This window comes from Oncorhynchus mykiss, chromosome 19, assembly GCF_013265735.2.
Source record: "Oncorhynchus mykiss isolate Arlee chromosome 19, USDA_OmykA_1.1, whole genome shotgun sequence".
In the NCBI taxonomy this organism is placed as follows: Eukaryota; Metazoa; Chordata; class Actinopteri; order Salmoniformes; family Salmonidae; genus Oncorhynchus; species Oncorhynchus mykiss.
The window spans coordinates 37204928-37217916 of NC_048583.1; the positions used below are offsets into that span (position 1 = coordinate 37204928).

Consider the following 12989-nt stretch of genomic DNA (forward strand, 5'->3'; position numbering starts at 1 on the left):
TGGTGGAGGTATAAAGCCTGGTAGTTACTCCACTCTCCACAGCTCCACTAGCAGCAGCAGTAGATGGGATGGTGGAGGTATAAAGCCTGGTAGTTACTCCACTCTCCACAGCTCCACTAGCAGCAGCAGTAGATGGGATGGCGGAGGTATAAAGCCTGGTAGTTACTCCACTCTCCACAGCTCCACTAGCAGCAGCAGTAGATGGGATGGTGGAGGTATAAAGCCTGGTAGTTACTCCACTCTCCACAGCTCTACTAGCAGCAGCAGTAGATGGGATGGCGGAGGTATAAAGCCTGGTAGTTACTCCACTCTCCACAGCTCCACTAGCAGCAGCAGTAGATGGGATGGCGGAGGTATAAAGCCTGGTAGTTACTCCACTCTCCACAGCTCCACTAGCAGCAGCAGCAGTAGATGGGATGGTGGAGGTATAAAGCCTGGTAGTTACTCCACTCTCCACAGCTCCACTAGCAGCAGCAGTAGATGGGATGGTGGAGGTATAAAGCCTGGTAGTTACTCCACTCTCCACAGCTCCACTAGCAGCAGCAGTAGATGGGATGGTGGAGGTATAAAGTCTGGTAGTTACTCCACTCTCCACAGCTCCACTAGCAGCAGCAGTAGATGGGATGGTGGAGGTATAAAGCCTGGTAGTTACTCCACTCTCCACAGCTCCACTAGCAGCAGCAGTAGATGGGATGGTGGAGGTATAAAGCCTGGTAGTTACTCCACTCTCCACATCTCCACTAGCAGCAGCAGTAGATGGGATGGTGGAGGTATAAAGCCTGGTAGTTACTCCACTCTCCACAGCTCCACTAGCAGCAGCAGTAGATGGGATGGTGGAGGTATAAAGCCTGGTAGTTACTCCACTCTCCACAGCTCCACTAGCAGCAGCAGTAGATGGGATGGTGGAGGTATAAAGCCTGGTAGTTACTCCACTCTCCACAGCTCCACTAGCAGCAGCAGTAGATGGGATGGTGGAGGTATAAAGCCTGGTAGTTACTCCACTCTCCACAGCTCCACTAGCAGCAGCAGTAGATGGGATGGTGGAGGTATAAAGCCTGGTAGTTACTCCACTCTCCACAGCTCCACTAGCAGCAGCAGTAGATGGGATGGTGGAGGTATAAAGCCTGGTAGTTACTCCACTCTCCACAGCTCCACTAGCAGCAGCAGTAGATGGGATGGTGGAGGTATAAAGCCTGGTAGTTACTCCACTCTCCACAGCTCCACTAGCAGCAGCAGTAGATGGGATGGTTGAGAGTCATAAAGCATAAAGAAAGGGACAGAGACTTGGCATTACAGCCGCTGTGAGCCTGACCCCTTCCTGCACGGGCCGCAGCCATTGTCCTTGACTCCTGGCGCGCTTCGCCCATTATCCGCCCAACACCTGATTTAAAACTCAGTCTGACCAGGTCATTCAATTCCGGGGGCCTGCCTCTTCGTCACCAGCCAAGCTCGACTAATGGGCCAGAAAGGGGGACAGAGCGGAGAGTGGTCTCGAGGTAAAGGGTTGAGAGAGGAGAGGCGAAGGTCTGTGGCAGGCAGCCTACAGCCAGAGGCCCATAGTGGTGGTGGAGGGGCGGTGTGGTCTCTCTCCTAACACCTACAGGGCTGTTGACATTGTCATGCAGCGCCAATCCCCTTTTTACATCACCTTTGATTAAAATGAATGGCCCGTCCCGACTGCAGGGGAGCTTATTTCCAATCCATTTATCAGGCTAGGTGTCGTGAGGCAGGGCTGCCTCTGTGGCCCCTAACGCCATGCTGAGGCCCCTAAACTCGTGACAGTTTTAGAACAGTCATCCACGCAGGCCTGGAGGAAGGTCAACACTCCAGGCCCAAATAAATGATATCGTCTTAATGACAGAGGGAATTACTTTTTTCCCCTTCATCACTCATCTGACCGAGGGGAGTGGATGGGGGAAATTTCCCTCGAACAATTTCACACCTGGACACTCACTACCTTAACCTAGACTCTCTGGACAAGACAATAGTGGATGGGAGGGAAGGCCACAATGAAGTAGAAAACACATTTGAAAAGCCTCTAGCGTTGCTTGAGGGGAAATTACCAATTGTTATGGTCAACAGTGTGATTATGGCTAAAAACAGACTAATGCATGATGGCTAATACAACATTAAAACCAGGGCATTTGTTTGGATACTTGCATTTCATGAGTATTTCGTCCGGACTCAGAAACATGTTACTCAACATGAATTCAGCTATGTGGGTTGTGTTGTATAAGCAAAACCCTTTCCTAGAACAATCTATTCATGAGACTACAATACTGAAGATGAACACTTAAACAGCATTAATATTAAAGGAACAGATACTACTTCATGTCTCTCCACCCCATTCAGGAGGAGGAGGAAAATACATCTGGGCAGAAACGGATCATTTTGTAAAATGTTCTAAATGAAACCATTTGAGTGAGGAAACCTGAGTATCAAACATTAGGTCAGTATCTTTGAAGCTCTTATTTCATCAAATATTCATACTGGGCTAGCGCATGAATTAAACATACAGGGTATTAGATAACACAGCTCCTGGTTGTTAGTAAATCAATGGGAGATAACACCCACTCTACATCACTCGTGTCCACGTTTCCTTTTTTAACTCTCCTCCTGTGAAAAAAACAGAACGCATGGCCAGATTACTTTAGCTAACTGTTGTGGTGTGTGAGAGAGAGCTGTAGTCTTACCTAAGAAGGACAGGTTTCTCTCCTTCAGTTTGTCACGTAGGAGCACCTCGGCCTCCTGGCCAATAGCACTAGGGGTGAATGGTTAAGGACATATACCCACCAGCACTCACTTTTACTCACTTTTCAAAGGATAAACATGGATGTCGCTCGAGAGTCTAGATCAAATCTAGCACATACTGGTTGTGACTCAAAGCCTGAAAACACATTGTAATGGCACAGCATTTACCACTCATTAATGATAAGTCCAACTGCATTCGAGAGAGAATAACAGTTTCCCTACAAATCCATCAAATTCCACTGCAAAAAAAAATACTTATTTTTTTCCCCCCTGGCTGGTGGGTTGCTATGGAAACGGCAATCCTCCCTTAAAATGGTTGCTGTGGCAACAACGTGAGAGTGTGCGTGAATTAAGAGTATGTAAGGGTGTGCGTATGTGTTACTACAGGGACTGAAGTTACCCATCAACCTGACATCGGATGAGACAGCTACTAAGCTCTCATGCTAAGCTATGTGCTGTATATGCGTATCGTATGCCCCTACCCAACATAATCTGAGCAGGGGTTTTATGGCCATCCATCAAAATTAAACAACAAATCTGCAGATTACAAAAACTCACTTTTCTGAGGAAACAAAATGTTGAGCAAGTGCCAATTTGGCAAAACGCATACAGCCTCTGGACCGTACTGCTCATAAAAATGAATAATCAAAAACAAACAATAAATGTGCCTTTAGAATAAATGCCATTGTGAATTAAGGGAAACTGTGGAAAGCATTCTGCATTCATGAAGGGGCAGATATATGCATAATTAGCTTTTTTGGCAAAATGCTAAAACTCCTTCAGGCATTAAACCGCCCCACACACACACACACACACACACATCACTCAGACACTGGCGATTAATACATGCATGCCCTGAGTGACACACGCAGCAGAGCCAATCTTCTGATGTCCACATGGAGCCGTTCCAAAAGCACATAGGAGTGGGGCGGTTATCATGAACTGGCCGTGGCGGAGTGAGTGAATGTGAGTTGACGCTGGAGGGAGGAGGGTGAAAGGAAGGTGAAGAGGGGGGGGATGAGGACGGAGGGCAGGATGGGACAGGGTTGACCGCCCCTGAACAGAGAACAAGCCCCCACCACACCGCACCCCGATCCTTGCCCCACGCAAACATAGCACTCCCCAGCTGCTTGCCCCTAAATATTCAAATAGACCCCCCCCCAATTGCGCCCTCTTGCTGCCCCAACCCACGCCTTCCTATCTGGGAGAGAGGGAAAGAGAGAGGAGGTAGTGGTGGTGGTGACTGCCCATCTCCCACTCTCTGATCACTGGGCCTGCACTGCTGCACTGATAGGGAGGGAGAGACAATGATCAAGTGAGAAAAAGAGAGAGAATGAACAAGAGTGTGATAGAATAAGACAAAGAGAGAAAGAGAGGGGTAGTAGCTAGGAGGGCTATATTTCATGTGGCAGTGACACGCCAAGAACTCTCCATGGTGCTGATAACTCGGACTGCTCTCTTTACTGAGCAGGCAGGTGAACAGGCAAACAGGGAAAGGTCAATGTAGCATAATGGCAGTAGAAGACACCTTTCTAATGGTAGAAAGTAATATTTGCCAAAACAACATTCAATGTACTCTATTGCTGATAACTCAAACAATTATTTTCAGGGGCCCAGAACAACTTCAACTTTGCTTAATTTCTCGACTTACAGTATCCCCCTTCCTGGTCCATTTGTTCTATTGGACTTGTCACATTTCAAGAGCCACTTAACCCACAGGAAGTAAATAGAAAATGGCTGTGAATACGCATGCCTACCCCCTTCCTGTGGCATAGAACATTGGGCCTGATTCACTCTGTGAACAAGAGAAATGCATTTACATCAGCCGCCTCCTCCTCCTCTCCTCCACCCCTCCTCTCCTCCACCCCTGCAACGGGGACGGTGGGAAGTCAGGATGAAACACTTCCCCTCTGAAGCAGAACTTTTATGTCAGGTAAAGCCAGACACATCTCATCCCCTTCAATAGCTCCTCGTCAATTTCAGGCTTAACATTTATGGGTAAGGATACTGTTTGATGCAGTCTACCAGTGGTCCATAACAGCAGTCATTTATTGTGCACTGAAAAGAGGGGGAAAAAATATTACAGCACCCAGGCAGGGGGAAGGAAGAAAGAAGCCCACACACCCGTTAAAAAGGGTTGGGAATCATGCTTAATATTTCTGAATTTTAACTCACACACGCAAGACTTGCTACAGGACATTAAAAATGAGATAGATACAGTACGGATTCATTTAGAACTAATAACACACATTCACTATTTCAGTGATAATTCAATTATGTTGTGTGGAATTATAATGTTATTTGCTACAGTATAAACGTTTAACTCAAATACCTGGTAGACGTGATTGGCTAAAGCCTGGTCTGGAATCAAAGACGGCTCCCGTAGCATGTTGTTGAGGACTTGCTTGGAGGCTGCGAGTAGGACAGAGAGAAAGCCAGCAGACAAACTATCGTTAGTCATCCCAGTCCCAACAACGCCCCAATCCAAATACCACAAACCTTTTAGAAATGTAACAGTGACTGAGGAGATACAAAGGTGGAGGATCAACAGAGTAGATAAACACCAAGGTCAGGTTTACCATAATTTACCCTGCTGCTGCCAGTGTTACTGCAGTATTTCTAGCCTAGTCCATCGACCTGCCTGGCTGCTTGGAGCCTACTGAGATTTTCCATAGATAAAAGTTTCACTCGAGAGCACAGGAGCCCCATGTAGTTTATCTACGTTATGAATGATGACTATTTTGCCTCTCTCATCCCCATTCAAGCTCTACTAACATTATAAATCAGTGAGCTGCAAGCCGTCGGATTGATTCCCTATTACTGCAACAGCAAAAATTCCTTAAATCATTTTTTAAAAGATTGGGATTAAATGGGTTGTATCATTGTGTGACGAAATGGTTGAGGCGCGCCATTCTAATGATATATACACACGATCGTGACAGACTCACTGCATTACTGAGAATCTTGGGAATGTTTCTATTCATATTTCAGACGTGAATGGATCCTGTCCAAAAACACAGCTAGCTAGGGAATCTCTACCGGAGATGTGTAGGTAGATAGGTAGATAGGGCTGAAGACAGGAAGTCTAATTTGAAGGGTTTATAAAAAAAGGGGAGGAAGAGGAGTGAACAGTGTCCAGTGAAATAAAATCGACTTAAAAGGACTGTGGTTTTATAAGACCCGACTTCCTATATAAGCCTCTATTAAACCAGAACCTTCATTATGACGAGATCTTTGCTAGAACACATAAAACGCTCAGAACCTCCCTCCTCCACTCTCTCTTTTCCTTCCTTCATAGATGCTAGTCTTCTTGTGTACTATCACACCCCCGGCAGAGGAAGAACAAATATGATCCCTCGTCTGCTCTTCCCAGTGCTGAGAGAGAAACGAGTGGAGGGAGAACAAAGCCCAGTCAGCACTCCCCTCTCTCTTTCCCTCCCGCTCTCTCTCTCTCAGGGCTGTGCTTTATGTCTCTGCTCATTTTTCTCAGAGATTGGTACCTTCACACGCAGATCCATACCATGCTTCCGCGCAGACAGCGCCGGCAATGAAGAAAGAGGGTTATATTTTCCCCTCGAGTTAGGACACCTCATGACAAATGATAATGGATAATCAATACAGTGGGAAATATGAGGCAGCAAACTTGATGAAGCCGAGAGACATATTACTCGCCAGCAACACTCGTTTCTCTTAACAAAGTCACTACTCGACTGTGCCTAATAATCTGAAGGAAAATCAAAGCACCCACAACCACATCAGCAAAATTGGCAACTTATTCCACTTTAATGGCATTTTGATTGATCCCCCCCCCCCCCTCCCTTCCCCTCCTAATGGTAGTTTTATAGATTTGACGCTGCTTCTGCGAAACAGTCATGTGTAATAAACGTTCCCGAAGGCAAACGGCCACCACTAAAGCTCTTCTTACTAGCACTCATAATAGGAGGTTGACCATCACCACACTCTAGTCTCTCACATTCAGTAATACGACACTAACACGTATACAGTTTAGCAATACACTAACATGCTCCCTTTCCCTCACATCTTGTTATTCATTTGCTATTTTTTCGAGTAGCCGTGATAAGTGTTTGTTTCTTCTCGTGGTCTTTTTTGTTGTTGTTGAGAGATAGGGTTATAAATAGCCATAAAGAGGGCGACCTTGGAGCTGACATTGTGGAGTTTCAAGCCAAGCAATGACCTGATGAAAATGGAAGACCAGGCCGCTAATAAATCAGGCTGCCTTTAAAATGACTTTACCCTAATGCTCATTCATCACAGGCCGGCCTTAATGCCATTTGCAGGCCGGGAATCGCCCGCCATGCGCCGTGCGCAAACACGGCAGTAAATAACAACAGGGCCCAGCCCAGCATCCCCGTCTCCCTCGCATCGCTGCAGCCTCCGTCGAATATCAGCATACATTTATTCAAAGACACCCCCGCCTCGCACAGCACTGCACACCACGGCGCCGTGAGCTGCACCACCACACACACACAGAAAGAGACACATACACAAAGAGAGAGACGCACAGACACGCACACATAAATACATACACTAGATCATCACAAACACACAAAATGTTCCAGCCACACATGCAGAGAACAAAGCCTGCAGCATGACTTTACACCTTGTAAATATACACCGAATGTATTGTAATTGTCCCATGTTGGCATCAATTCTGACTGAGGTATCATATCATCAACATCTAAGGCGCAGGAGTGGGGAGGAGAACATTAGAAAGAAACACTTCACCTCCCATTGGGATTTGCTAAAGAAAACAGCTAGCGTAAAAGAAACACACCACAACATCCCGTTTAGTCGAGCTTCCAACGCACAAAACAAAAAGCTCAATGCTACAAGGTAGGTAGCTCGGTACTGTAACCACAAGAACGTAACTAGTAACCCTGCTTGATTTCTCTTTCCTTACTCATTTCATTTGTATCATCTCCCCCCCTTGTTCCAGTAGGGTGAAAAAGTCATTATGCGAAAGAAAAAGAAGGAAAAAAAGCTCATTAGAAGACAACATTTGTTGAGGGAGGACCGTTATAAACAATAATGGATGGCGGTCGTTATTGCCCTCGACACTGATGAGCTCCTCGGCAAGTTTGTTTATTAATTAAAAAACAGAGTCCTTTTTTTTGTGTCCTCATAGGGGACCAAGCCCTGCATATCCCCCCCACCCGAACCCAACCACCCCCTCATCGTTCCCATGCACAAGCCATTGAGCTGCGGAAGGACACTCGTTCATCAAACGTCACGGAGCAGGAAAGAGACGGCTCCTGATAATGTGCGCTGTTAAAGCTGATTTTCCATGATGAATCTCGGAGCATATAAATTGGCTAATATCTGAAAACATTTACAGATACTGGAGGAATTGACTACTTGTGGGACATGATAGATGAGCCCCAAACACTGGCAGACAGCTCGGCAAATCTCCACGGCTACCTAAAGCCCTCATTTGATTTTCCAATTTACTCCTTTTAAAATGTATCCTCCCGCTTTTATAAAAAGAAGACGAGAGAAGGAGAGAGAGAGAAAAAGTGTGTTGTTCCTCCTGCTATGTGTATTATGGTGCTGGGTGGTATCGACAGCGCAGGAGGAGCAGAGCACCAGAAGGGGTTGCTGGGGCAGAACTGATCTACTTCCACCTGATTTTCCCTGATAGCACTGAAATGAAAGTGTGCGTATGGTTGGGCTGGGGTGGCTCCACCATACAGAGCTCTTCCTGGGTCAGGCCATAAGTCTGCAGCAGGGGCTGACTTCAGTTCCTCTGATGAAAAGGAGTAATTAGCATACTTGTCAAGTGAGGTGCCACACGCCTGCTTACCTTGCCCACAACCCCCTCCTCCGACTCTTTTTCTTGCTTCCTCCCTCCTTGCTAATGAAGTGCCCTGGCTCTCATTATTCAAAACAAAACGGATGTATGAATGTGCGAGTCTTGCTCCAGCACCAATCTTGGTCATATCTTGTGCAAACAAGAGGGAGAGAGAAGCCCTTAGTGACAAATAGGGGAGAAACCATAAAAGTCATAAACAGTGGGTCTAAAGCTACATCCATTTTCTGATCAACAAATTAAATCAATGAAACATGAAATATGTTGAAAACCATGGACATTTTCCAGAAATGTTAACATCTAATGTAGGCGACATAACCTTGCCTACATGGTTCTCTGGTACATGGTTCTCTGGTGAGCGAACATGACAATAAATCTTGCAGCGGTCCAATTGCATAGTTAGAAAACATGGAGCAGGAATTTAATCTGCTGGAAGGCCTTGGGAAAAAGGAAAAGGTCAAATAGCTAGCAAAATTGCCTCCTCAAAAAAGTGTATCTAAATCTAGAGGCACTTCAACTCACGTCAGTGGGGAGAATGGAGAGAGGGATGGAGGGAGAGAAGGGATGACAAGATGGGGGTGGTGAGATCCCTCAGTCTCCCTCTCTAATCTCCTAGTTAGTGACTGCTATGAGTATCATCATCATCATCATTATACATTGGCAAGCCTCAATACATTTAAGTCATGAGGTCAACTAAGAGGCGGCAGGTAGCCTAGTGGTTAGAGCGTTGGGACGGTACCAAAAAGGTTGCTGGTTCGAATCCCCGAGCTGACAAGGTAAAAATCCCACTGTTCCCCGGTAGGCAGTCATTGAAAATAAGAATTGACTTGCCTAGCTAAAGACAAAAAAGAAGAAACAGTGACCAATCAACATTTAACTTCAAACACTGTCTAGTCTTCATCATATTATGGATTAGAGTGCATGGATGTAGGTTTATGTATTCTACCTAAATACACAAAGCATCCCGATATTCTGAAGAAAATTCTTGAGAACAATTGTAAATTACGTGGACCTAGAATGGCAATACTGTCCTCTCTCGTTGTCTCTCTAGGAGTAAAGGAGAGTTTTCCTCAGTACTACCTGCCCCTCCCCTCTAGCCAGTCTGTCTTCATGAGACGAGGAACATTATGGATGTTGATATCATATTCAATACGTGACGAAACTGCTTTGAATCTATTGATTTATTTACATGCGCCACCAAATAGCCGCGCTATCGTCCTGCCTGAGTGATGCTCCCTTTAATCTTTTAGCAGGAAGAGGAGGAGAGAGGGGAGACAAACCACCAGCAAAACAAAACAAGGAAAAAGACAGAAAACAATTTAAAAGTCTGTATTGATCTGGCTGTAGTGATTGTACATATATTCCACAGTCCCAAAGGCCCAATTTCTGTGTCTCTTAAATGCAAAGGAAAGAGGAGAATAAGAAAAGGATGGCGCTAGTCCAAGGAGTCGCTCACCCAGTTGGGGGTAGATCCCTTATATAGGAGAAGTCTATTGATCTTTGCAGACTGCTCTCTCTCCTGCGACACACACACCACACAGTGTGTCCGGCGGGGGGGGGGGGGGGGGGGGGGGGGGGGGGGGGGGGGGGTGATTGATACGCCTGCCAATAGCCCTGAACAAACCTGTTAGCTAATTGCCAGCAAACACAATTATCCTAGCATTGTTTCATAATGGAAACACATTACATAAGTCTAATATACACACAGGGAGGTTCCAGATTTGACCGTGGAGCCTGTGTGTGCAGCGCTTCATTGCCAAAGGCCAGGCAGGTCACCACTGAGAGGGGAGGCGATAGAGAGAGGCTGTGTCAATTTCTAAGTCACACTCACACAGGCTGGCTAGCAGCAGAGAACCAGCTCTCTGCATGGGAAAGCTGCATGGATGACACAGCCTGACTATGTCATGTTTGAAGACTGGCTATATTTGTATTCATGAATGTATCTATTTTGTACAGCCTATACATCATCTGGCATTTTATTGTCAAGAGATTGAGAATATAGACATTTTTCATTTTCAAATATTTCAAATGATTTGTCTTAGTCTTTACAATGTGGATGCTTGTCGTCACCACAAAGCTACATGCTGCATTACAGAAGCCTTACTAATAAGTATGGAAGCACATACGTGTGCAAATAAATATTGAAAGTCTGTTTTTACATCAAATGCATATCCATCGTAGCAAAGGTTCCTTTCACCTTCATGTGTGATCCCAGCATTTATACTGTACTGTAGGGATGGGTACTCTTATTTAAAATAGTACAATATCCCATCACTTGTGTGAGGACAGAACTTGGACTATGCGGATATCTGAAAAAAACAAAATATATATATATATATATATATATATATATGTCATGATACTATTTGAATAGAGAAATCATTTCAAATGCCCGTCCCTACCGTACAGCCTTTAAGAAGCTAATCCCACCTAGTTCCAGTGTTTGGGTTCTGTGTGGGCTGTGTCTCAGACAGAGAAGGCCTCGGTCTGCCTTGCTCTACACACTACTCCGGCTACTATTTTGACAGGCAGTGGATAACGGTGGGTCCAAAGCAATCACAGACTTGACTTTGACAAATGGCTGTGCTGTGGAGAAGTTGAAAATAACACACATCCACTTTAATCTCGTTCTTGATTAAATCGAAGGCGCTGTGTTTTGACACCGTGTGATTCACTCATAAAGCAACCCACTGGCACACACTTTCCAGGATGTGTCTATTGAAATGATGTGGAATCATTGTGTGTGTGGGATGTGTATGAGTGACAGAAAGAGAGAGAGAGAGAGAGAGACAGAGAGAGAGACAGAGAGAGAGAGAGAGAGAGAGAGACAGAGACAGAGACAGAGAGAGAGAGACAGAGAGACAGAGAGAGGAGAGACAGAGAGAGAGAGAGAGACAGAGACAGAGACAGAGAGAGAGAGAGAGACAGAGAGACAGAGAGAGGAGAGACAGAGAGAGAGACAGAGAGAGAGAGAGACAGACAGAGAGCGACAGTGAATGAGAGGAATTAGAAGGAAATGAACACAGAACACTCATCTGAATGAATTAGGTGAGGTAAAGGATCCCAGAATCAAATGGTGACGATGTGAAGTCTCAAGGTTGAAAAATACCAACAAACCACACAAGAAAGTAGAGATACTTTAGAAAAAGAACCCTGCCAAACAAGCAGGCTACAGTATGTCCTCCTGAACGTTTTGCATAGCAGGTCGTGTTTTCCACTGCATCAACGAAGGGGAGAATTTATGCTGCAACCAAGAACAGTCCAGGGACCTAGACTGTCAGCCAGCAAAGGCAAACATTACACAGGGGGTGAAGGACTATGAAATACCAAAAGACAATATTCTGTCCTCTCCTTTCTTCTCCTCAGAATAAGCAACAAGACAAATATACAGAGGCCCGACCGGTTGATGTGCTGCGCATGGTGGAGCAGAGATGGACAGAGAGCAATTACCCTGGTGTTCACGGCTCACTTTGAATATGGCGGTGAATATTACTCATAAACCTTTTACAGGCAAGTCCCCCGAGCTCACTTAACAGCCCATTTTAATCATCCAGTTGACACTTGGAAAATAACTAAATGTTTTTTCTTCACCCAGTGGCAAATTAACTCCTGGTTCGCCATCCTGTTGCTCTTTGTAATGTTACCATGTTATTGTGGGTTTACAAGGTATGTGGTAACTGTATGGATGGGCGAAGGAGGAGTATTGTTGACTGTGATAATCAAAATAATCACACAGTTTGCTATCATGTATATGGGTGTAATGATTTGTGCAACTTTTCATAGACTATTTGTTTTAGAGGTCGACCGATTAAATCGGAATGGCCGATTAATTAGGGCCGATTTCAAGTTTTCATATCAATCGGAAATCGGTATTTTTGGGCGCCGATTTGCTGATTTAAAGAAAATAATAATTTTACACCTTTATTTAATCTTTAACTAGGCAAGTCAGTTAAGAACACATTCTTATTTTCAATGACGGCCTAGGAACAGTGGGTTAACTGCCTTGTTCAGGGGCAGAACGACAGATTTTCACATTGTCAGCTCGGGGGATCCAATCTTGCAACATTAACTAGTCCAACGCAATAACGACCTGCCTCTCTCTCGTTGCACTCCACAAGGAATTACACAAATGCAGTAATCCAAGGTAAATTGCTAGCTAGCATTAAACTTATCTTATATTACTAGATATTATCTAGCGTGTCCTGCATTGCATAGTATCTGACTGAGCGGTGGTAGGCAGAAGCAGGCGCGTAAACATTCATTCAAACAGCACTTTCATGCGTTTTGCCAGCAGCTCTTCGTTGTGCGTCAAGCATTGCGCTGTTTATGACTTCAAGCCTATCAACTCCCGAGATGAGGCTCGTGTAACCAAAGTGAAATGGCTAGCTAGTTAGCGCGCGCTAATTGTCAT

General features: G+C 45.2%; 1 protein-coding gene across 5 annotated transcripts in view; it reads right to left on the bottom strand.

The window, feature by feature from the left end:
* The window catches only part of cdin1 (CDAN1 interacting nuclease 1), a 76689-nt gene that overhangs the window by 38158 nt on the left and 25542 nt on the right, over positions 1-12989 (bottom strand). For 3 of the 5 annotated variants that reach the window (XM_036954730.1, XM_036954732.1, XM_036954729.1), the window contains exons 7-10: positions 8573-8710; positions 5084-5163; positions 4760-4809; positions 2694-2761 (exon numbers count right to left, since the gene is read on the bottom strand). In XM_036954730.1, the coding sequence (XP_036810625.1) occupies positions 2694-2761; positions 4760-4809; positions 5084-5163; positions 8573-8710 (336 nt within the window). The remainder of the gene's footprint in view (positions 1-2693; positions 2762-4759; positions 4810-5083; positions 5164-8572; positions 8711-12989) is intronic. The other 2 variants (XM_036954734.1, XM_036954733.1) reach the window with 1 other exon arrangement.